Source organism: Wolffia australiana, chromosome 3 (assembly GCF_029677425.1).
Source record: "Wolffia australiana isolate 7733 chromosome 3, ASM2967742v1".
NCBI lineage: Eukaryota > Viridiplantae > Streptophyta > Magnoliopsida > Alismatales > Araceae > Wolffia > Wolffia australiana.
In genome coordinates, this window is record NC_135837.1 from 13,791,875 (window position 1) to 13,818,867 (window position 26,993).

The following is a 26,993-nucleotide window of genomic DNA, read 5'->3' on the forward strand; positions in this document are numbered from 1 at the left end:
ACTATCATATCAAAATAATGAAATTTTTATTGATTTTATATTTTTTATAAATTCATTTAATAATACATGATTTCTACGAATAGAATTATTCATGGAGCTTTATTTAAATTCTTTCCATGAGATCGTATCAACTGTATGTTGCCATTTTTAATTATCTTTACCATAATATGTTATAATCTTGATTTTTCAAAAAAAGCTTTGAGTATTTTTCACCCAAAATAAACATCATACAAAATAACACTCTGATTCTGAAAATTGATGTCTATTTTGCTTTTTAGATATATTTTTTTAACATAAGACATAAATTGTGTCACAAAATGGAATACTTTCATTGTATTGATCCCAATAATACATCGAGACATTATTACGTCCATTTATTGATGTATCTTATTGTTTGTCTAATTTAAGTTGTACTTCAGAATGTGTCAGCCATACACGACCCCAAAAAACGAAGAGGGACAGTATTTTGATATTGGTTGATTGAAAAATAAAAAATGGATGAAAAGACCAGAACGTCATCTACCAATGCATGTCAAAGGTGACATACATATTAAAATACAGGTTGAACTTTGTGATGAGTTTTTTTGAAGTCCCGAGAAAACTCGCTTTCATGAATCTGATCTAAGAAAATAGATAGAAGGATTTATTGATATATATATTTTAAAAATAATTATGTCCCATATGTATAGTGCAGGGATGCGGACGGGACGATTTTTTTGTCCCGGGATGAAAAAATTGTCCCGTCCCAGGATACGAATGAATTTCGGGACGAACTTTCTTCCGGGGACCACCAGACGGGACGGTTTTCGTCCCATAGGACGAAAAAAGCATTTGTCTGGAGGTATCGGATGATGGACGGACGATTGAGATGTTGCTACGTCGCCTCGCTATGACAATTTGCATCAAAGTCCCTGTATTTTTAAGTGCGTGCAGACGGACGCCGCTCAGAAATATTTGTAAATATGTCCCTTCGCATTCTCTCTCCTCCATAAATCCCTAAAAAACTTGAAAAATCATATTAATGTATTAAAAATATAAAAGAGGTTTTTTCATCTGGGACGAGGGCTGGGACAAAAATTCATCCCGGGAGGACTGGACGGGGGGAAAAACCGTCCCGGTATGATTGGACAGGACGATTTTTTGTCGTTGGACGAAATACCGTCCCATCCTTCGTACCTGAACTTACTCTAGACGTCGGACAGGACGAAATTCGTCCCGTCCCGTCCCGTCCATCGACCATATTCGGGACGATCCGGAACTATACCCATATGTAATGGGATTGAAAGGAAAAGTTACAAGAGTTCTCCTTCGGGATTTGGAACTTGGATATTTTCTATAATATTTGGAGGCTTCCTTAGGAAAATAGATGGAAAAATGTTAAGTTCATCGTTGCTTAATATGAAACCCAAGGGAGTGGAATTATTGAATTGTAAGAAAATTTTATGAGTTATATGTATAGATCTGGGACGTGGACAGGACGGTTTTCCGTCCCTGGACGATAAAATCGTCCCGTCCAGGGGCAAAGACGAATTCTGGGACGAAAATTCGTCCTGGGAACCACCGGACAGGACGGTTTTCGTCCCGCGGGGACGAAAAAATCATCCGTCCGGAGGTCTCTGGACGACGGATGGACGAATTTGGACGGGAAACCGCCGGATTCACGTCTGACGGTTGAGATGTTGCCACATGGCCTCGTGAGGACAACTTATTATATATTATACATATATAACGTATTATTTCGTCCGGGACGATTTTGGGGACGAAAATTCGTCCCTGGAGGACTAGACGGGACGAAAAACCGTCCCGTCTTTCGTCCCTACGCTAACATGGGACGTAGGCCCGGACGAATTTCGTCCCGAACCGTCCACGTCCCGTCCCTGCACTATACTTATATGTGGGTCTATGTGACATATTGCAAAGTACATATAGTAATCATCAGTATCATCATCGTAAAAGTCAACGTCAACGTCATCGATGACTGCGAGCGAAGACTAGAAAGAGCAGCCTACAGAGCTCTCGTCAATGGCGACGAGATCTTCCCTTGTCCCTCTCGCAATGCTGCGCTCCGCCTCAACCCGGCGGCGGCCCCGCCGCCGCCGCCACCTCTGCTACGCCGCCGCCGCCGCCGCGTTCTTCCTTCTCCTGCTCTACTCCATCGCCGTCCTCCCCACCCAACAATCATCCCCTTCAAATTCCGATTCTAGGGCATCCCCCGACGCGATTTCCGGCGATTCTTCCGCTTCCGACGATCGAATCGACGCCCTCGACGTCGTCGACGAATCCGAGGCCGAGATCGACCCACAATCGGCGCGACCGGCCTCGCAATCTTCTCAATTCTTCTGGGATCACTCCGCCGGCGCGATGCGCCGATCTCTGGGCGTTCCTCTTGATCGTCGCGATCTTGGGGACGATTTTGCTGCTCGGATGAAGGTCTCCTTCGCATCCGACGATCAGCCCGTTGACCAGGAGATTAGATCGAAGCTGGGTTCTGTTCGTTCTATCGAGGACGCTCTTCTGATCAAGACTGGCGGGCCTTCCCCGCTGAGAGAGGGCTGGGCGACTTGGTTTGAGGCTAAAGGGAGGTATTTGAGGCAGGATCGAATGTTCAGATCGGGGATGGAGTTGATGAATCCGATGAATCATCCTCTGCTTCAAGATCCAGATGGGGATTCGTTGACTGGGCTCAGCAGGGGCGATCGATTGCTGAAGAAGTTGATGTTGAAGGATCTTAATAGTTCTCCCTTCGTTGGATCAACGCAGAGGAAAGTTCTTGGCACGGATTCGAGTAAATTTGAAGGTTTGAATCTTGATGAAAGAAGCTCGCATATTTATCCTGATGGGAGCGATTGGGGATTTTACCCGGGGATTGAACGGTATTTGTCGTTCTCTGATTTTGTGGGGAAGTTTGTTTATGCTGAGGATTGCTCGTTGAGGGTTTTCATGGTGTGGAATAATCCTCCATGGGCTTTTGGCGTTCGCTACTGGAGGGCTCTTGAAAGCCTCCTGCATCACCATAAAGATGCCTGCGTTCTTGTGTTTTCGGAGACGTTGGAGTTGGATTTTTTTGCTGATTTCGTCAGAGATGGGTAATTTCTTGGCACTCTGTACAGTCTCTTGAAATGTATGTATATGATATTGTGAATTACTCGTAGTATTTATTGTAATAATATGATAGTGCTTTAGTATTTATTTTATGAGCTTGTGATCTTTTATAATTCATAATCTATTTTATTTTATTATATTGAATTGGCATCCATAGTTTTATTGTTATATTCTATAATATAGTTTACTTTTGTTTATCATTTTCTTGCTTTCTCACGGTTATTTTATAACTTCCATGATAAACGTTTGACTGTTTTAGCATTTCAGAAGGGAAGTTATAGTTAGGGTTTGACGGTCCCGGTCCGGTCCGGCGTTTTAGCAAAAACCTAAACCTTACCTGAACTTCTGTCCGGTTCCAGTCCGTTCTTGTTCGGTCCTGGTCCAGTCCAGACCAGTCCCTGTCTAGTGAGGTTGACTAGTCAATGTCAAATTCAAAGTAGAAAATTTACATTCAAAGTAACGTTAAATATCCTCTACATCCAGTGGGTGCCCACAGATGGTCAAATATAAGGTGTCTACGCTGAGCTCAATAGAAACCTCTCCGTTAATTTGGATTTGATATTTTTAGAATTTTATAACAAATATCAAATAATATGCTTGGGGTTCTGGTCCGGTTTGACCCGTGGACCTAAACCTGTTTGACAAACCGGTCCACCCTCAAATGGAGGACCTATGGTCCCGGTTTGGTCCAGTGGTCCTCGGTCCTAAATGTCCAACCCTTGTTATAGTTACCATGTGGATAAATTACTAATGTCTAGGAACCAAAGTGACTGAACACGAGCCAATAAGTTAGTCTCATTAGTAGATATAAAAGCACCTCTCACCCGTCTTTAGAGAAAATAATTGGCCAGAGACAAATGAGAAAAATCATGAAAGAATTCGCGAGATATACCATACTGTGCTGGTCAACACCAAAGTCTTCTGCTGGGGTCAATCTTATGGTCATCCCTTGGTCACCACTGACATCTTCTGTTGCGCCGACCCTCAGTCACTGGCAAGGTCTTCTATCATAGTCAAACCTCAGTCACTGCCAAGGATTTCTGCCCTGGTCAACCCTCAGTCCCTGGCAAGGTCTCCTGCAATGGTCAACCCTCAGTCAACACCCCAGGTCTTCTGCCAGGGTCAACTCTTTGTCAGTGCCCAGGTCTTCTGCCACGGTCAATCCTCGGTCAACACCCAGATCATCTGCCGCTATCCACGGCATGGTCCTCCTGAAGTCACACAGTCTGCTGCCGCTATCATAGTCGTCACCATGGTTATGGCAGTCGTCATCCATCTTTCCCATGGGTCTTCTTCTGAGCCAAGGTCAATCATACAGTCGATCCTCAGTCAATGCCAATGTCTTCTGCTGCACTAATCCATGTTCAACCCTTTGTCAATGCCAAGGTATTTGAACACAGTTAACCTAGGTCAACACCAGTGTCTTCCCAGGAGTCAATTCCTCAGTCTCCTGCCGCGGCCGATGCTATGATCCTGGGTCCGGCGGGTCATTTCCCAATCTTCCACTTCTCCTGGGTCTCCCAGGCCTCACCCAGGTGTTTCCCTGTCTTCCATTTTTGCAGTGGATCCTTCCCCGGTACTCACCTGGCTTCCCCTGGTCTTGTCTCCCTTGGAATCTTCTAGCTTCTCCTGGTTCTCTCCAAGGTCGTCAACTGTCCCTTGAATGTCCTCTCAGGCTTCTCCTGGTTGTTGAAATGGGCTACAGCAAGGGGCTCCAGAAAGGGCTATGGCAAATGAGACCTGTGGGCAAAACCAGATGGGGCAAGCGCACCAAAGAAAATAAGTCCTGCCTATGGGCAGATGACTTTGGTTGTCTCTGATTGGTGCTACCCAATTGCATGCTAAATGCAGCTGCCGGGGTGTTAGCTTGGAGTCTTCATCGCGGCCACTCAGTGCCTGTGCCTCCTTACATGTCGTGATTTATTCATCTGCCTTGAATGCAACTGTCTAATCATGTGGCCGATGGTGCTCGAACACTGCAAGCACGTCTTTTAATGGCCTGATTAGCTGCCGTAATGATTGCACCTCCTCCATGCCACCCATTAATGATGCAGCTTAGAACTCTTGGGGGCATGCTGCACTGTTGGCTGCAGTGCGTTCACACGGGATGGTGTGGTTGCCCCCATTCTTCTCGTTTCTTCTTCTTCTCCCCTTATCTTCGTTTTCATCTTCCTTGAACTTGCTAGGATACCATGTCAATCTTTGGATGAGCCGAAGAGAGAGGAGAGGCAGCACAAGGGGAGGAGCGTGAAATAAATCCTAGAATTTGCTAAATTTCATGTACATTCTTTCAGTCTTAATGAGGCAGACATGATATTACACTTTTGTAGGAAACCCTACATAAGTTGGGAATGACATGATAACCTGCCGGCTGACATGAGAATAAAACGTTGATTTATTTATATTTTATTTTATTATTCTAAAGAACTCCAATAAACTTTGATTTTTCTCACATTCTGCAGATTTAAAATAGCTGCTGCCATGCCGAATCTTGATGAGCTTCTTGAAGCCACCCCTGTTCATGGGTTTGCCTCGGTATGGCACAACTGGAGAAAAACTAGATATTATCCCCTTCATTCTAGTGAGGTCATACGGCTTGCTGCTCTTTACAAGTAAGCTCATATTTTACATTAACAGAAGTCCAATTGAGAAAATCTCCTCATTTAACTTACCTATGTAGTGTGGAAAATGAAAAGTTCAAGATGACAATCAATGTAACTTACAAAGTCTTCAATAAGTTCGGTTTCATATCTCTTCTCTTTTGAAATGTCAGATATGGAGGAGTCTACCTCGACTGGGATGTGATAGTTCTAAAGCCGTTATCCTCTCTGAAGAATTCTGTCGGTGTGGAAAATGAAATCAATGGCTATCCAGTGCTTAATGGAGCAGTAATGGCATTTGACAAGCATAGGTATCTAAATGTCTTGATTATTTTTCTTCTGCATCTACTTTTGCTGTGCTTGCTTTGAAGGTATTGCTCTCGTTCTTTTCCTTTCTTTCAATCAGCAATGGAGCCAGTTGATTTTTGTAGAACCTATTGTAGGAGGGCGAGAGATCAGTGTTGATCAGGTGGATATCTCCTTTTATTTTGATGTGTTTTAATTGGGCCAAGTGTTATAACTGGCACATGGGCCACATGTGTATAAGTGGCCCGTATGACCTTTTTTCAGGGACTTATGCCGATGTGGGAATAAGTCACTTCAGTAAGGGGGCCCCAGCCCATGTGTCTTATTCATTTTTTCAGTCGATGGGCTTAGAAGATGATGTACTGAATATCAATAATTGGTATTGATATAAATCCTTGTTCACGATTGTGTCATTGCCAAAGACAGTCAGTTATCCTTCCTGGGAAATTATTCCACAAATTCCTCATAAGTATGAATTACATGGTGTTAACCTGTTTCCATGGAATGATATCTTGAGACAATCTTTTTGCAAAAGAAAAAATATTATCATCGCAGGCAAACTTGCCATAGTCCCGAATATGCAGGCCATGATTCTTGGAGAGAGGATGATGCAAGTTTTAGTGGTCACTTATTTAAAACGACAATCTCAGTCTCTTGCCCACTCTTACCATTTCCTCCCGCAGAAGACTGTCCCTGCACGGTAAAATGAGCGCCCAGAGGGGGGATGGATCCATCCACAATTGGGGGGCTGAGAAAAGATGTCCATTGGCACCATTATTGTTCGTTCTGGAAGTGGACCGGTACCGTTCAAGCAAGTGCACATGGCCTGTTTAGGGGTTTCTAAACCGTGAGCTTCTCGATTAGCATTCCATTACTCCAATATGCAGATGGCACCACATTCTCTATGGAAGGCTCAGTGGAGGAAGCTAGGAACCTCTGTGCGTTATTAGACCTATTTGTAGATTTTTCAGCCCTACAAATAAATGGAGCCAAATCAACATTTTGTGGGGTCTGAGCTATCACCAGAGAAGGAGGTACAGCGCTCTAGAGCCCTGGGAACACCCACGGGGGCAATTCCTATGCACTATCTAGGCCTATCATTGACGGGAGGCTGACTCTCAATCACAGATTGGCAGCCGCTGATTGAGAAGATGGAGAGTAGATTGGAGGGATGGGCAAACAGAGTATTATCTGAGGGGGGGCGCTTGGTGCTGCTGCGATCAGTCCTTTCAGCGATATCAATTTTTTACCTCCCGGTCTTTAAGATACCTATAAGGTAGGATTGTTGATGATGTTTTTTTGTGGAGTATCTGGGTCAGGGAATGCCAAATCAATGTCTTTGTTCTCCTGGGATGTAGTTTACAGGCCTGTGGCTTGTGGGGAAAGGGGTTGTAGGTTATCAACATACAATCCATGAACATGGCGCTGCAGAAAAAATGGTGGGCAAAATTATTTGCTCATAGGCGGATCTGGTCTTGAATGTCTTGAAGGACACTTATGGCTTGGGGCTGGAATGAGATAGGTGTGTGGTTTCAGTTCAAGGGGAATCTACCTTCTGGCATGGCATCAGATAGATCTTCCCTCAAGCAAGATAATTTTTTGGTGCCAAACCAGGGGATGGCTCCATTTTTTTATATTTGTCGGACGATTAGTCAGCTGGAGGTATTCTAAGGGAGGTGTTTCCACTCCCTTGCACAGAGCCCTCATGCCACAGTCAGGGAGTGTTGGGATGGCGCATGGAATCCAAGCTTGGAGGATGTTCTATCAGATCAGAGGGCAGAAGAATTGATGGGCATCGAACAGTCGCCACTACATCTTTGAACTCTGAACAAGACCCAAGATGGCTGGGAGTGGAGAAGCACCTCCTTTTTTTCCAGTATGACTATATGAAGGTCAAAGTGAGATTGCCAGAAGATCCAACAACCATCACCACATGTAGCATCCTATGGAAACAGAGTTCCCTTTGAGTCGGAGATTTTTGGATGGTTGTTGATTAGGCAGCAACTTGTGACACAAGCCCTCTTAAAGAGAGTGGTCCTGGATGCCTTGACAGAGTGTGCTACATGTATAAGGGACAAGGAGGACTGTTCCCATCTTTTCTTTGCCCTTCAGTGTGCCTATGCAATATTGGCAGCGCAGAAGATCCCATGGATGGATGTCTCCTCTGATGTGGCCTTCTGGGACTCTATCAAGGAAGACTGATCCAGGAGGAAGACAGAATGGGTAAGGCTCCTAATGGTGCTATGGGCGATATGGCTACAATGGATATGGGGAGGACGACCTCGACGGACAGCCTTCTTGATGAAATGGATGTTCTTGTTGATGCTTGTTTAGAAGGGAGTGAAAGGGGTCCATTTTGGTCATCATGTGTATTAATCTTTCATCTATATAATGTCATCAGGTTGATCATCGTTCTCGTGTGGTCTACCCTATTTTTCTTAAAAAAATTTAGTTCCCCAGGAAGATGAAATTCATTTGTTAAAATAACTGAAAAGGCTCAAAGCAATGTTCAGTTTGACTTCCTTGCCATGTTCAAGTGATGAATTTGTGAGACAACAGGAGTTGAAAAGTCATTTCTGTTTTAAAAGGGTGCCTTTACCCAAATTTTAATTTTCTTTTGTTCTTATTTAAGGGTAAAGGTAAGTAACGAACGTGAGATCTTCTATTGTTTTATCGTGCTCTTTTCTTTGCTCCCATGGTTGCTTGCTTGTTCCGCCCTGCCTCTGACTCTCCTTATTTCAAACAAAATCCTTGTTTTTCACTCCAGTTTTTTTTGACCTCTTCCACTAAGGGAAGATAAAATTTCTCTTCTTATCATACACTGTTCCTTGTCTAGTATGACATTTCAACATGCATTTTCATTATCCCATCAAATTTTTGAATGTTAGAAGATTGATGAAAGCTCATGGAAGATTACTTCTTGTCGTTAGTGTTGGAAGTACTGTTCCTTCATTTGAAGAACTCGAGGTGTTACGTGTTCATCTACTACATATCGATCTTAGAAAGTCAATGAAGCATGAACTTCTCATCACAACTGATGAGAATGAAGACTTGAGTTGCTTAAGGAAGAGGGGGTAATATATAATGCAGGATGTCGGAAGTCTGAAGGACCTATGCAGACTAGTGTTCTACTATTTCAGAGAGATGGAAATATTGTTGATTGCTATGAATTGCGAACAGCATAGTCTTGTATTGCTTTAGAATTTACAAGTTAATGATTTTTAAGTTATAACATTGATAAAGATGAATACTTCCTTGGTATGGAGGTGACATTCTGGGGCAGATTTTTTTTATCTAAGCAATAGTAGTGTTCAAGTAAGCTTAAAGCTTGCAAGACGCTTAAGAAGAAGGGCAACACAAATCTAAATATCCATACTGTGCAGAAGATTGATCACCAGTTATAGTGCAGTTACTGTGATTAATGGAAAGAGAAAAAAGAAGAGAGAAGAATTTGGGGCAAGAAGGAATAATTTTTATTGCTGAACTGGGCCCCCTTTTATAGAAGAAAAACTTCACTTGTTAGAAAGGGAATATTCCTAAGGAATATTCCCTGTTTCCAACGGTCATATATTTTGAATATATGACTGTTTGAAACAGAGAGGTCCAGCTGCTTTTAAAGCAGCTGGACTCTCCAATGGCTGGGTTTCAGCCGTTGGAGAGTTGGGCCTGACTGTGGTCAGGCCCAACATATATTAGGCCCTACTGGGCCTAATATATGGGCCCTACTGGGCCTACACTAATGGGCCCTTAATGGGCCCTTAGTGGGAAGTTAGGCGGCCCATGTTGGGCCTGAAGTAGTTATTTTTATTAATATCTCCTAGGGTTAGGCTATTACAGAGTACAATGCCTCGGGCCCATTAGTTAGCTTAAACCCTACTAAGTATCCTCCATGACCTAACAGTTACAAATAGGCTGTTGTCTCCAGGTTTATTGCAGAGTATGTATGCAGAACAATGACGTATGTACCTACCACTGTGTTAGAAAGCAATATCTTACAGCAAGGGTGCTTTTTCTTTTATTAATGCTTAAGCACGATGTTGATATCCAACAGAAACAATATAACGTACATCTGGCTATAAACATCTGCTATATACTGGTGGCAGGTGTTGTGTGAGTGTTGGAGATCAACATCCTCTTTAAATTTTAGGAAGAGAAATTGCCACCTGGTTATAATCGAAAGCTTTTAGTACATCGGGAATGGCTTGAATCTTAACATGGTGGCTGTGATGACAGTGAATTGACTTCACGGATTCAAATTTTCCAGTGATCAATTATCAATGAGGGACAACAGTTTGGGCAACCGATTCCATCTCCCCCCTGATACATTCTTTTTAAGTCAGGTCACACGTGCGACCCTACTATAAATCAGCCAGACCACTGGGCAAGAAATACAGTTGTTCAGTTGAATCGGCAGTGAGAACTGAGGCTATAGTGGGAGGCACTCCGCGACCAGAAAGGGGAGATGGGGAGATACATGCCAATCTTCATTATCTTCTTCCACCATTCAATCTTCTCCATCTTCTTCCGAAGTCTGTAATCGTTCTCTTCTCATCCTTGGTGACAATTCAAATTTCACATTTATCTCAGTGATTGCTATTCAAGGTAATTCTTGAGATATCCAGTTCAAGATACCTGTCCATATCACCACCCCACACCCCTCACCCCACACCCCCTCACCCCCCTCACCCTCACCTCCCTTTTGCGGTGGTGGGGCTCAGCAACACAGGCCCCGGCAAAGCTGCAATTGTGGGAAATCCATTATCAACTTGAGGATTGTTGGAAATGGGAGATAAATACATTAATGGTCTTTGGGAGTATTAGTCTTAAGGGTTTTCATCTACTATAAAGAGGTATGATGAGACCCTCTTATGTCATCCCCTTTTGGTGCTTTTAGATTTTATCTATTTTGGCTTCTAGGGGTGCGCCATGCCTATATCTCTTAAAGGCATTTTTTGATACATAAAAATTATTAAGCTATATCATGACAAGTAATCTATTTCATAATCCAGTGAGTCATGATAGAATTATATATTTGGAGCTAGATAAGCACTTTCAGAGAATGGAAATAGTAGTCAGTATGCGTTTTTACAAAAGGAACTGTTTGGTCATGTGCTGCAGTCTTATCCACATGCTGGGAATGAATGACATCTACTTGCCTCTATGAATTCATATTGTTAAGATATATCATTCCTTCCTCATTTGTCTTTTGTAGTTCTTTCTTTCATTTGCTCTTGTTTCTCATAAATTAGGGACTTGTTCTTGGGTTAGAGGCAATGCTGGCGTATTTTATATAAGCATATCCTAACCCTTGTAAAAATGATTCTTCATCTTTTTTCCCTGACTTTGTCCTCTCCGTCTCTCTCACTCTCTCTCTCCTGTGTGTTGGCAGTCACTCAACTTCTCGAACTTTTTTTTCACAATTTTTACTAGAAGTTCAAACAACTGGAAATGATTGGGCACCCTGATTATAGTTTTAATAGCTATCATTACGAATTTCCTTTGCGTTGAATGAATGGTCAAGATTAATGTTACGACTCCTTCCTCTCAATGAAATCAACACAGAATCAATGCAAGAAATCTTACGTACCAATACTTCTAGTCTCCTCGATGCCTCCTATCCCCCTTGGATGAAAAGTTCCTCCGTGGAATGGATCGTCACCGAAGAGGTCCCTCTGGCATGTCTCCAACCGGATGCAGTCGCAACTCCCAGAAGATACCTTGCGCCAGATCTGCTCCCCGAGGAGATGTCTCCCGCTCCCTAAAGAAGTAGAATAACCACCAATGCCTGTTCCGTTCTCTCCCTTCTTATTTATATTCCTATTCAAACATCAACTTTCCCACCAAATTACCTGGCGGTTATTCCCACTGCCAGCACATGTCATCGATCAAGCTGGATGACTCCTTCGTTATTGGTTCCTTTTCCCATTTTCTTACCTTCCTCTTTACTCTTCCTCATATACTTCAATGCTGATATCGTAAAAATATGTTATTCTGGAAATAAGCATGGTGCTAGTGATGATACCAGAGAATAATTTGCTTTGTCCTATTTCATTATGTATGTTTTAAATTCACTTGTGGGATTTTTACCAAGAAATATGTGGGAAACATTCGCAGTCCATTCTTAATGGAGTGTATGAAGGAGCTCCACACAACATATGACAGCAATAACCCGAGCTGGAACGGGGTCCAGCTTTTGACAAGAGTTGTCCGCAGGCTCTCAGGCAATCCAGAGAAGCTTCAGAAAGAGTTTCCCCTCAATTTGGAGCCAACTCATAAATTCTTCCCTATCAATGCTAATAATATCATCAGGTACATTTAAATTTCTGAATCAAGTCCCATAAAGTATAAGATCCACCTAAGCTGAGAAGTGGCACCTTAGTAACTTCATCATCATTTAAATATTTGGAACAATAATAAGCTCCATGAATAAATTAAGAAAAATATATCTTGCGTTACTGGTTCATGCGGAACTGTTGTGTCTTCTGTTTTATCTATTTGCAGGTATTTCAGTGCTCCAGTTGACGAAGCAGATGAGGCCCAACAGTCCAATCTTTTGACCAAAATCTTGAATGAGTCTGTTGCATTTCATTTCTGGAACGGTTCAACCTTTTTCCTTGTTCCTGAGGCTGGTAGCCTCTCTGAAAAGATTATAAATATGTACTGTCTGCGCTGTATATATCTCTTGTAAACATTCTTTTTGGAAATATCTTATGTGTAACTAATGGTAATCACATTCCTTTTTAAGGAAATTAATGAGATCTTAGTTGCCACTTAACACCTCTATGAATTCATATTGTTAGTAACTCTGAAAAACCGTTTTCTGCGTATGAAGAATGAGGCTGACTGAATTTCTGGTTAGGCTCCCTTGTAACCCTAATCAGAAGATTCTTTTTTTATTAACTTATATTTGAAAATCCATGTATTTTACAGGCGGCTACTGACGAAGAGAGGACGAAGACGGTCATTTTTGGGCATTTATCTATGTTGTTCTGTACTTGTCCTAACCATAATCAAATATGTGTTGATAAGATAAAATTTAATACAGGTTTAGAGCGCCTGTTGTGGACTTAGGGCTTTAACTCTGTTTGATTTCCAAATGAAAAAAAAAGACTTATCAATATAAATATTTATGTTACACAACTTCATAAATTTCCTCCTGGTATGGTCCTGAGTCCTGATTTTTCTGGCATAATCACAGCATGGAACCAGCTTTCTAAGTCCTCTTCAGACATAAAAGACCCATAGTTTATGTACATTCCTTTGGACCACAGAGGACTTTCTCATCATGGATGATTATAAAAGATTATTGAAACTTTCAAAGTCCTAGAGGTATAGATTTTAATCATTATAGCTAAACTCTTAATATGTGTAACAAAAGTTCCCTATCAGAAGTTCTTGAGACCATAAGTTGAAACTATAACTTGAAATTCTTTGGAGATCTATTTTCTGGGAACTATATCTTCAAGTGTTTAACTTTTGGCTCTTGATCTGTGTCAGAGCTCAGGGAATTGTTTGACAATTCATCTAGATAGTGTAAGCATTACTGGGAAGACAAAATATAGGATACAAACAAGAATTTAGTTTAGTGACTTGTTAAAACAATCGATTCAGGGTCCCGATCTTCTTAGAGCCGCAACATGCTTATCTCATGTTTAACCATTTTATGATATTCACATTAGACCACAATGGTTAATGATATCTTCATGATTAACATTTAGAATTTTGATTTTGAAGGTATCTCTTTTAAATATGGGCCTTGATAGCCAACATTTTTATGCCTGGGTTCAATTCTTGGCAAGGATGGTTCTATGGAGATTAGCGGAATTTGCCTTTAGACTCTTGAAACATTTGCTGAAGTCACGTTCTGAACCTCAACATTTGAAGGAATCTTGAAGGTCTACACCACAGTGACTGTCTAAAGTTTTGCATCTCCATTTTGTTTATAATATCTCTTAGTAAACCTAATAGATAACAGGAGTAGATTCACAGAGACGTTTTCAAACAGTAAAATTAATATATGAATAAAAAGAATAGAGAGTACTTGGTCCATTGTGAATAGTATATGAAGAGTCTAAAAAAATCAAAGGTACGGGGATTTGACTTCCACTCTAAGTAAGATAGAAAAGAAGGCATTGACCCGATGTTTTATTATGATAGTTATCAATTTTACTTCAATATAGTTAAATCAACATTTTTAGATAATGTTTCGTAGGCATTACTTCTATTATATTAAATTTTTGAATACATAATAAATTATTAAAACTTTAATTTTCATTTCAATTTATAGTTCTCATGCTTTAACTTTTGTGGTACAGATTCACATGGTTGATGACTTGTTGAAATCAATAACTTATCTTAAGCTTTTATCAACTGTGACTTGAGAATCTCCCATCAAACAGTTACTGATGGGCATTATTTTTCCACAAAATAGTATTTTTGGTAGTGCTTGCCACTCATGCTATAGAACATATATATTTGACACCCCGATTTAATCATATGTCTCTTTGTTGAAATTATAGTCAATAAATGTACTTGGTCAAAAGTTTTATTGTGGTAGTTCTAAAAACAAAGAGTAGGCAGAATATGATCAAAAAATGATTATTCCCAGCTATATCTTCATTTATTTAGTTTTAACTTGTGTTATCAATTCACTTATTTTTCACGAATGGTTGCTGTTATCTTACTGGTCATGTAGTTTACTTTTCTTGACTAAAAAATAAGAAAGAAAATTTTATTCTGTCAAAATGTTTTGGATTTTCCTTAAATAATAAAATATTTTCAAGGAGTATTTTAATGAATACAATCAAATTAAACAAAATTATTTTTTCTAGAAGAAAACCTATACCACTTTGAATCACCTTATAGAAACTTTAGGATAAACTCACAGTACAAATTTATTTTTGTTTCTCCTTACCATGATCAATGTCATTTTACGTAAAAATATTTTAGGATGAATGGCAGCTCCCCCTTCCTTGAACATATTTCTTGAAAAAACTTTATCATATAGATTATGGATTTATGGTGACCTGAGTAAAAAAAATGGGAATGATAACTTCTGATGAAAGTAGTTGTATTTTAAAGAAACCATAAAAATTACGAATACAGTTTGCGTTGATAAATTTGAATCCCCTCTTAGAACCACACGAACTAAACAAAAACTTTGGTAAAAGCTGAGGGAATATTTTCTTCCAAGAAAGATTTAATCTAATTTTTTGTTCCCTAAAAAATGCGATATTTGACTTGATACAATAAAACGAAAGGTTCATGTAATCAGGGTTTATTTTTAGTATAATTTAAGTTTATATCTCTCTATATCAATATTATCTTATCCATGTTTACTAATAAAAATCGTGACCTCAAACTAATTGTAAAAGTTTTTGATTGAGGCCTTCGACATAAGAATACTTGAACCAAGTCCATCCAATCTTAATATAATGACACATTGATAAAAAAATTTTAAAATAGGGATTTTCTGATATCATTAATTAATTAAAATTCACACTGATTTTACATCTATAATTTGTTAATATCTTCGCAGTGTGAAATTTCATAACGGACCTTAAATTTTTGTTATTATAAAATAATCTGAATTGAAAAATATCATGGGATCATTTAATAAATAACCTTATAGTTCCAAACTATAGTTTCCAGTTATTTGATCTCAAGATGAACATGGCCTACTGTTGAAAATACAAATTCGAGTCTTAAGTTATGTGATCCAAAAGTAAATGGTTAAACACAAAAATTTATTAAAGTGGAAAAATACAGAACATTCAAGGTTTATCCTATATCACTTCCATAAAGTTCATATGTATTTTTTAAGGTTTAAAACTAATAATAATTTATTCTGATAAAATTTTTCATTTGATGTTTTTGGATTACTAAGATAGTTGATTTTTTTCTTTATATTGAATAAATAAATTATTAAATAATAAATATTCACTACTGTTCATTAATAGGGGTCACTAAGGCATATATACTTCATGGCTAGTTATATAAAGTAAGGATTTGAATCTTACTGTACGGTATTGAACTATATTTAAGTATAATGATATGAATATCATCCATATCCAAAGATCCCTCACGTTTTGGTATCCATTCAAATCTTCCACACTTAATACTTGATAATAAACATGAGCTTTACACTCCAAATAAAATATATATAGAGAGAGAGAGATATAACAGATGACCCTTGATGGTTTGACTCTATTTCAAGATCCCTCATCTTATCTGACACCATTTATATCGATATATCAATGATGTATAATAAATATGAGATTTATTATAAATTTGAGGTGCTAAAATTCTATGTCAATACATAAAGGCCATAGTTCTTATACAAAAATATCAACCAATTCAATATCTTTTCAAGCTAAATAGTATATCTCCACCCAGGCTCAAGAAATCATCAGAATTTTTTTTCAACAACCCACTTCTTAGATGCTGCACCTACCAAAATTAAGTTACACCTTGTCTGCATTTCCATCATTAGTTGTTGCAGTTTTGCAAGCAAGATCTGCCAATATTCATGTAAATCCTAAGCTTATCATGTGATTTCCATATCACATTGACTATGTATCTAATGCAACCAAGTAGGGTTTTTTTTTAGCATACAAACACTTCCATAATTTTCTGCCACTTCATAGCCATTGCCATTAACTATTGGTGTTATAATGATAAGGTTCTTAATCCAAATTGGCAAGCCAATATGAAATGCATGGCCTGTTGTGTGTTGTACTGAATATTACAGCTTCATCCATAAACTTATTTTTTAAAATTTCAGCATAGTTATATTACTAGTAACATTGTTAATCATGACAACATATACTTGTGAATTATAAAAAAAATGTGAAAATAAATGTTAAATAGATTGGTTATATTTTTTAACCAGAAAGTCATTTAAAATGTAATTGAAATCTGATAGATCAGATGATCTGAAACAATATTCATGCATCTAAAGAAATACTAATTAAACTAGAGCTTTAAATAAAAGCAAAACATGTCAATAATCAAATGACCTTACACTAGTATAAATCCTTCATCTATTTATTCCTTCAACTAGTCTTCTCTCAAGTGGCACATGTCTTAACATGTCAGAAAGTAAAATCTAATAGTGCATATATAAATCTTATTTATTAGTGCCACCATAAATCTATGAGGGTCTTCTCTCCATTCCAGTCACACCAGGAAAGAAGGGTGATGTATATTATGTGGTTGTGAAGTCAATCACCACCATACATTTATATAAGTTCATGGAATGAAATATTTATTCATGTTTAATGTTTATAATGAAGTCCTTGAATACATGCAAATAACCTACTCAATTGTGATAAGATCATAATCCAATGATCACAAGTCTTCAAACATGTAATCTAAATATCCCTAAGCAATGGATAGTAAAGATGGACATTGAATTATCTAGATATAATCACATTATATGCCCATATTAATGCGATAGGTATGGCTGATCCTATGGCCATTAGTGTGGGGACACTAAGGGTAGATAGTGGGTGCTCTTTAAAGAACGAGTTCACTAAATTGATCCATATGAATCACTAAATGGTATTATACATAAACATCAATCAATTTATTTATTTCAGGGTTGTATAAGTGATCCATTGGTCTGAGATACCACAAACATCTTGAGGATGTTGTGGATGGACAATGATAATATCAATTTTAGGGGTTTAATTCATCGTTGGTAATTGAGATTATTCAACAAATTATATTTAACCGCACTTAAGATACTTAGTTAGTGATGAGTACGGATCGTCTCCACAGGGAACGATGATTAAGGAATTAATTGCTTCTGATAGTTATGATTAATGAGAGAAACGATGAAGACGAGAGTAGAGGATACGAACTAGTTATACCGAGTAAAAGGACATAAGTTATATGTTAATATAACGAGTAAGTTAAGGATACGGTGATGGTCGAGTGTGTGAACAATGATAGTGGTTGAATGTAGACGGTGGTGAATGTGTCATGAGAGTGACGAGAGATGGTTAATTAGGATTCTACTATTTAGGGTTTAAGATATATGAGGATGGAGAAACGAGATGGGGTCATAACGACGACGTGTTAGATGGTGGATACGATGAGTGATGTAGTGATTTCGAGAAGGGATATATACGAGAATAGAATAGGCGAGCTAGTGATGTGGAGTATAAGGATGTAATAGTTATAATTCAACTTAAATTAGTAAACAAAAGAGGAACTAAAAGTAGAATTATGAGGTGTGTTACGAGAATAAGGAAGAAGACGTGTCGGATATGATAGTCATCAAATGCGTGAATAATGTGATGGTAGAGCAGGAAGATGAGATAATAGATACATAGTGGAGTAAAACGATAGGGAAAAGATAAATATAAGGATGCTAACAAACTATAATTATGATAATGATGATGTCGGGAGAGAAACAAAGTAAGGCAAGGACACTTACCTTAGACCCTTATGTTGCGCCAAGATTACATCAATTTGTGAGTGCCGGTAAGCTCCCCCTCTTCTCTAATGTTTCTTCCCACACACCCAAGACACCAAGAACACACTTGATGGATCTCAAAACTCACTATCTTTCAATCAGCCCACACAAGTGGGAAGCAAGTTCAAGATGAATTTCACAATGATCCTGGCCTCTATTTAAAGATAAAAGGGCATAAATGGAAAGCGAAGGGGAGGACAAAGCCGTGCTCAAAATTTCAGCTCAATCAGAGTTGTAGATCAAAAGTTATGGCCATTTGATGTTGAAGAAATCCTAGCCCTTGATATTTTCTCTCTCCTCATCATTGTCGTCATTTTTCGTGCATGTTGAGAAGTCAAAGCACTCAAAATTATGTGCTTTTCATATTTCGCATGGCACTTGTCATATTCCGTGCCATGTGCACCTAGGGAGAAGAAAAAGACAAAATAGAGAAAAAAAAGAAAGAAGAAAAACACATTAAAAACATGTTTTTCCAGAGGCTGACGTGGCGGCACGTCATCGAGCACCATGCGCCCTCTTCCCTCTATTCTTTTTTTCTTCTTCTTTATTTTTCATTTTAAATACTTGGAAGAGATTGCACCATGTCATCGTGCGCCAAAATCCAAAGGGAGAGAGAAAAGTCATTTTTTATCTTTTGTATCTCGGTATTTGTAGCATTTATTAAAAAAACTGCCATCCTTTTTGTATTCGTCCACGTTGCCCTTTTCTTGATTCGAGGTGTTAGACTTAAAATGCAATCATCACTTCGTGAATCGCGAAACAATGATTGCTTGTCTGAATGATTGGATGGCACTAATCATTAACTAAGTTAATGATTGTCTATCGCCAATCATCAGCGATCATGTGATTTGTCGTTGTTCGACAAATCGAACGATGACACGGGGTGGTGCGAGATAAAATAAAGGCTAAAATATTTTAAAATTCATATTAAATAAAATTAAATCCCAAAAAATACGTATAATTATATATGTTGACATAGAAAAATCATATATTTCCAAATTTAATGTCAAAAAATTCCATAAAAATCATATTATGTCTAAAAAATTATATTCTTTACGAATCAATTGTTATAGAAATTTCAAAAATACATAAAATTTAAAAATTCATTCTAAAATAGATTTACTCATTTTAAGCTTGATAACATGCAAATATAAGTAATTTAATGTATATTAACAAATATGATCATATAAGGTACTAAAAATACATATTATCAGATGATTATGTTTTGACTATGGTTTAGAAGCCTCTAACCATGGGATTCGAACAAGTATTATATTTGGATAACTTAAGAAGCATACAGAGGTGATTGAGTAGTCAAGATGGGATCATTCGCCCTCAATAAAAGATGAGCTTTTTTCAAGGAAGATGATGAAGCTAAATCCCTGGATAGGGTAGTGAGGATATTAGTGAATGCATTCTCAATGATCCCCATTACACATCACTGATAATAGAGTGCAATATTCGGGTTTGATGATTAACCATACCCTAATTCATTTGAGAATATTGTGAGGTCAAAGGTTTATATAAATATGACAACCAATAATGGCAAAAGATTTAATGAGAAAGTTCAAATACTTCTTTGTATCTTCTAGAGAACGGGGTGTAGCTTGACACCCCACAAGATGGAAACTTAACATATCAACTAGGTTAAATAGTTCCTTATTAATTATCATCTTCATTGATATAGTAAATTGATAATGTTGGTTAATAATTTATGTTGGGCTTCTAAAGTAATTAACTAGAACGGTACGTGGGAATAGCGATTATGCGCATAAGATTATAGAAGCATTGGTGTATGTACTTTTCCTGAGTGGAATTTTGGAAAAATCTTAAGTGAAGTATAAATAGGGGAAGGGCAACATTTTTTTGGCACTCCAGCCCAGCTAGACCTGCCCCCCTTTCTTTTGTCTCATATTCTCTATCAACCAAGAAAACTGTGTTCATGGTGAGAAGATCTACGAGGGCTTCAAGAATACTTGGAGAAGAAGTAGATATCCAAGAGCACATTGATCTTGTGGATACTTCTCGAGGTCAAACAGACAAACAACTTCAAAAAAATCTCCATGGGAGCAACACAAGGGTGGAATAAGTTCACCACAAGGTACACTTCATGTGATGTGATTTATTAATTGACTAGGAATTGATCATAGTTTTCGTTTTATAGAAACTATTTTGCATCCTTCAATCAAACCACCGAACCCAAGAAAGGGTGTTCAAAAAGTAAGGAATGATTGAGATCCAAGGAGAGGCTTACATGACTGTTTCTCACTTGGACCATTTGTCATTTTATACATAACCGAGATTTTTATCAAAACCTCTGGTATCATTGAATGTCTAATAAACCTTATGTGTGTGAGCCTCTAGGCCCTTGTTTGAGCCTTATCCTCAATAATTTTTTATTTGTAAACCGTATTAATTAATTATATACAATATTTAAATTAATCCATGGAAAATAGATTCAACCTAATACTTGGGGAAATTTTGCCAACACATGAAGTGACAAACTATGATGTGTTCAAAAAGGTACACACGATTCCTCCAACTCTTTCACAAAACTTGTCTATCATCAAGTACCGTCCACATTTGATCCCTCATGTATGCAATCCACTTAGGATGACTTAGGGCACAGTCAATTTACAAACCCTAATCAATCATCATAGCAAGGATTTTTGCATTGGGAAATATTGAGAAAAATCCTTTTCTAATATTTGCACTGTTGTAAACATCCAAATTCTTAACCTATTTCTATCCAATTTACGCTATTTCTATTTTTGGACTGAAACACTGATATTTGGTGGATTTAATGATATTTTAAGTATTTTTTGAAATTATATTCTTTCTGATTCAGAATATATTTTTTATGAAACTTTTGACATTATGTTTATTGAGATATCAATTTTCTAATTCAGAATATCGATATTTATTTATATTCTTATGACATAGGGTTTACTGCATTTATTAATTAATTAATATAAGGTCCTAAAATTGTGTGCACCATTCGATTCATCAGTCCATCAAATACTAACTAATCAAGAGTTTCATCAATGCTGGCAATTTTTTATTTGTTTATTTGCAGGGGTGATGAAAACCAATTGAAGAAAATTCATGAATGCAATGTTATATTATGACTCAAAAAATTATTTCTTTCAAAATATGTTGTCATAAAAATCCCTAAAATTACTTTAAAATTCACAAAATTAAAAATATCACTCTAACAATAGATTTAAGCATTTAAGGCTTGATAACACACATGTGTAATTAATTTAATGCAAATAAATATGTAAATATTCCCATATTGGTTAAATGTAAAAATGACGGTGACATGGTGATAAAAATTGTGTTGCATCATCACACAACTATTTTATGTCACTTAGGTTCTTCTTATGCAAATGACATGTCATTTAATATATATAGAAGAAAAATATAAAGATGGTGACTTAGCAAGCTGTGGCGCACTGTCGCAACACAATGATTAAATAATAGTAAGAAAATGCCTTTTGTCTTTTTTTGCTATGCAGGGACATGTGGCGCCCTTGAAGAAATGGATCATGAAAGACGAGGTGATTGTGTCTATCGTTAAATGAAGAACTATTGAATATTCTAATCATCAACAATAAATGAAGACTTGACATTGCTGATGATGAAGAGAGTGAAAAATGGATGGCCATGATTGCTCCAAGTTCAAAGCTTGATATCTCATGATCTATAAGGTCGGTTGAGCTGAAATTTTGAGGATTGCTCTGTCTTCGCCCACTATTTCTACTGATGCCTTTTTTTATAAACAGAGGTGTAGATACTTGTTGAATTCATCTTTAAAATTTCTCCCTACACTTGTGGGCTGGTTGAAAGCTAGTGACTTTTTTAGATCCATCAAGCTTGTTCGTGATAGCTTAGATTTGTGGGAAGAAGCAAGAAATAAGAGGGGGATCTTACTTCCACTTGCAAATTGTTGAGATCTTGGAAGAATGTAAAGATTTATGATAATTATCCATGTCTTACATCGGTTGTTCTAGGCACTTTCACATCCTACTACTAACATGTTGCAATATATTCCCCATGTCCCCCATCAACCCCTTACACGACTCATTGTTTTCATCACATCACTCCCTTGTATATCGTTATCATCACTCCATTCTTTTTCTCACTTGTTCTTCTAAAAGTCTGATTATTAATATCAACTATATATTATAATCATCTTGATTTTTTTAATACTTATCTCCATCTTGCCTTACATTTTCTCATCACTCGACCACCTAGTTTATATGTATCTCATCTCATCTCAATAATCATTATTTAAAGAATATTAAATCTTTGATTATTTTTCCCCTACGGAGATGATCCATATGCATCACTAGCTAAATTTATTCCATTATATGTTTATAATTTTATTGATTAAACTCAAAAACAGAAACCACAAATGAACACGTTTATTTTTATTTTATCAACTATCTTGGCCAATGATTCCACCGTGACTGGAATAGTGAGAAGATCCTCTTAGATTTGTAGTATTATTTATCAAGAAAAAGATGAAGAGATCCAATGGGCTGAGGACCACAAGAATATGTCATGAGGCTACACGTGCAGATTGAGAGGACACACTTAGAGGAACCAAATGGTAGAAGATTTGACTCTATGAAAGGTAATTTGTCATTTATGTGCTTTGGCTTGGTTTGAAATATCTGATTTGATTCATATTTATTCCAATCTCATCTATAACTGTTGATGATGTCGAACACAACACACTTGTCCTCCAGCAAGAGTAAAGGAATGTGCAGTCTGAATTACAAAGATATCAACCTCCTTTTTGGAGTGATTCACATTCGAGCCATCGAATTGGACCTCGAGGTTCTTTTTAGAGGGAAATAATCTTGGGATTTCTTGGTGATCTGCTAAAACATTTGTAATTTTAGATGTGCAGAGGGATGATATATTTATATATGTATCCACACTTTGGACGTGCATCCATACTCCTCGTTGGAAATGATAACTTCCCATGGGGCTTGAAAAGGTCATAGGCGTACTCATTGTTCATTGGAGAGAAAAATTCATCATTTTGTAAGATCCTCAAGGTAATCTTTGATGAACTCAAAATTAGGTCAAAATTACATTGTTGTGGACTTGGGTTTCATCAATAACGCTTATAATCCTTAACTCATTATTATTATTTGACTAGTTAGTGATGAGCAAAGGCTGTCTCCACAGAGAATGGATCTTAGAGAAGTACTTATTCTCTGAAGGGTGAATTTGAGTTGACAATAAGGGATATGTATAGCATAAGAGATAAAGATAGGAATAAATTTTTATCAGAGATATAGATAATAATTATTTAATAATAATAAGACAATTATTACACAAGTCAAAGATAGTGTATTGTGAACGCAGCGAGTGAAAACAAGAGGATAGGATCGAGGAAAACATGAAGAGGTGAAAGTAAATCGAGAGGGAAACATGTGATGAGAGCATGAAGACGTGTATAAAACGTGGCGTAGGTAGTAGATGATATGCGACCTGGATGGTAGATGACGATACATAGTGATCAATGATAGTGTATAGTGATGATGGAAGAATAAATGATAATGATCTAACTAATGGATATCACTATTTAGGATATCATTATTTTGTGAGATGTAGAAGAGGATGATGGACTAAATAATTTAGGGTTTTTAAATTAGACGAAGGTAATATGATCAAGATTGATATCAGATATTGTTGCAGTAGGGTGAGAATATGGAAGTTGATGGGGAGAACGGGATGATGAAAATAGGGATGCAGATCTAGCTAAAAAGATGTGAAGGAGAGAAACCAATTTAAGGCAAGAGACTAACCTTAGAATCATATATTCTGTCAGGATCAATGTGTTTTCCTAATGTAGATCAGCCTCTCTACTTCTCTGTGAATGTTCCCCAATCAATCAAAATACCAAGAATACTTTAAATAACCTAAAAAATCATCACTCTCTTTCAAACATCTTCTTTAGGAGGTACTGACTTCAAATATTGTTTTCATAAAAATCAAAGTCTCTATTTATAGGTCCAACCATATGCAAGGAAAGAGGCAAGAAAAGAAAGTTATGCTCAAATTTATCCCAAAACTAGTTCTGGATCCTCAGATATCACAATTTCGATTTTAATCATTCTCAGCCTCTAATTTCCTATATCCTCCGATTTTAGAAGACCAGAAAAAGTTAAAGATACATTAAATAGTTCTAAAAAATAGACTTTAATTCATAAAAATATTAGAATTATATTATTTTCAATTTAAAACAGGCTATCTCTTGAAATATAACGCCAAAAAATTTGAGAAAAATCACATTCCAACTCAAAGAATTATGCTCTTTCAGAATATGATGTTATACGAACAAGTAAAATACTTAATAATTCATAAATTTTAAAGTATAATTCTAAAAAATGAATCATTTTAGGCTTGATGATACACATATGTAATCAATTTAATGCAAATAAACATGTAAATATGGTCAGATTAACCTACTAAAATGTGTGTTATCAATATTTACACTCTCATGCGATGATATATCGTCCACATTTATTCATTATTATCACTTACCATTTTTAAGATATTCCAAATGTTAAACCAAATATCCATAAAAAACAGAAGAGCGAATTATTTGTTTTAATAACATGAGCATGACCTCGCCCATTGCCATTTGAGACACCTATTCTCCATCTAATTCATCATCAATTCCATCCAGCGCATCAGTAATAGAATGAAACTGTAGACTTTGTTCACCGACCTGATCAGCTAGACCGACCCAACCCAACCTACGCAACATCACCAAACCTAACTTATGGGACAGACTGAACGAACTTGACTGGTGCTTCAAGTCAACTTGACGGGCATCACTAACCCAACTGATGGGACGCAAAGAGAATGAAACTACATACACCCAATTGATATCCACATAAAATGGGGATGGTTTCAGATACCGAGTAACAGATGTCAGATGGATATTGGGACGAATATCGTCAGCCTCCGGACCTAGTGGATGCCAGAACCAGATATTGAATCGAATCTTGGAATATCGAAATCCATCACGAATATTGGAATATGGATACCAGTTTAAAAATGACTTATTGTGCCATATGGGAAAAAAATTAAGTTTATAATAGTATAAATGAACATATTTGAGTCTAATAAAAACCTGCTCATCATCCTCCATGACGACCACATGCACAATGGGTCCATATTTGGCTTCCAGAATCATTAAGTCTGCTCCATTTTGTACTCGGCCAAACTAGCTATGAAAGATTAAGTAAAATATTAATCACAAAACCTTTAAGAAAATTAATCAATGCTCAAACATACTATATAGCTCCCAATAGCTTAGATTTGCTTTACAAGTTATTTAAAGCGATACCTGACAATGACATCCAGTAGTTGATTATCCAACCCTTGAGATGAAGACAAATACTGATCTCTGGATGGTTTACGGCATCGAACATTGATACTGTAGCAATTGATATCTGATATCGTCACACAATGTCCGGGTATGGGCTAGATACCATTATAGTGCAGGGACGCAGACGAGACAGTTTTTTCATCCCTGGACGAAAAAATCATCCCGTCCATGAGGTTGGAAGAAAATCGGGACGGAAATTAATCCTGAGACCTCCGGATGGTATGGTTTTCGTCAATTGGAGGGAAAAACCTTCTCGTCCGCGTCCCTGCACTGATTATGTCCCGTCCCATCCATTGTCCACCTCCCGGATTATCCTGAACTAATGAGTGCAGGGACGCGGACGGGACTGTTTTTTCATCCCCGGTTGAAAAAATCTCCTCGTCCGCGAGGTTGGGCGAAAACCAAGACATAAATTCGCCCCGAGACCTCCAGACGGGATGGTTTTCATCTGGACGGGACAAAAAATCATCCTGTCCGGGGATGTCCGACGAAAAAACCATCCCATCCATGTCCCTGCACTGATCCTATCCATCGTCCACATCCGGGACGATCCGCAACTATATAGTTCATACCATTCAGCATCAATCCACAAGACTTTATTAGAGGAAGAAGTCAGTTATCAGTCCATTCAACCTGTAGTTTTGGCGCGTTCGTTCTGCTCAAGGATTTGATGGGCGCCATGCCCAGCCCACTACGAGCAGTCGGACAGGCAGTCTGTTTCCTGGCGGGGGGCTTCTTCACGCTGACTCTGGGAATATCCGCAACGTACGAAGTCGTCAGAAAGCGCGAACAGGCCAATCTGGTAATACCCAGAATCCATCAATCTTTCGATTAATCAATCGAATACTCAATACCCAACTCTCGATTTCCAAAAAAGTTCTATCCTTGATCCCTCATGCCACCATTTCTACCCGTCTCCGCTCAAGATTCAGTCTCTCATCCCATCTCTCTCTATTTTATATTTCTTTATCTATCAGTCTATTTATGTTGACGGACGGAGCAGATTTGCTATGATTTGTGGATAATAATCTGGCGATTAGCAGAGGCGATTGTTGCCGCCTTGTGGAAGATGCAAAGGGAGAGGATT

The 26,993-nt window shown here is 37.8% G+C and overlaps 1 protein-coding gene across 1 annotated transcript; it reads left to right on the plus strand.

The window, feature by feature from the left end:
* Positions 1-1,984: 1,984 nt before the first annotated feature.
* Positions 1,985-12,783, plus strand: LOC144700975 (alpha 1,4-glycosyltransferase family protein). Its single transcript, XM_078572597.1, has 5 exons — positions 1,985-3,086; positions 5,565-5,714; positions 5,876-6,013; positions 12,123-12,317; positions 12,510-12,783. Exons 1-5 carry the CDS (start codon positions 2,023-2,025, stop codon positions 12,694-12,696), a joined length of 1,734 nt encoding a protein of 577 aa, XP_078428723.1. The 5' UTR covers positions 1,985-2,022; the 3' UTR covers positions 12,697-12,783.
* The last annotated feature ends 14,210 nt before the right edge of the window (positions 12,784-26,993 follow it).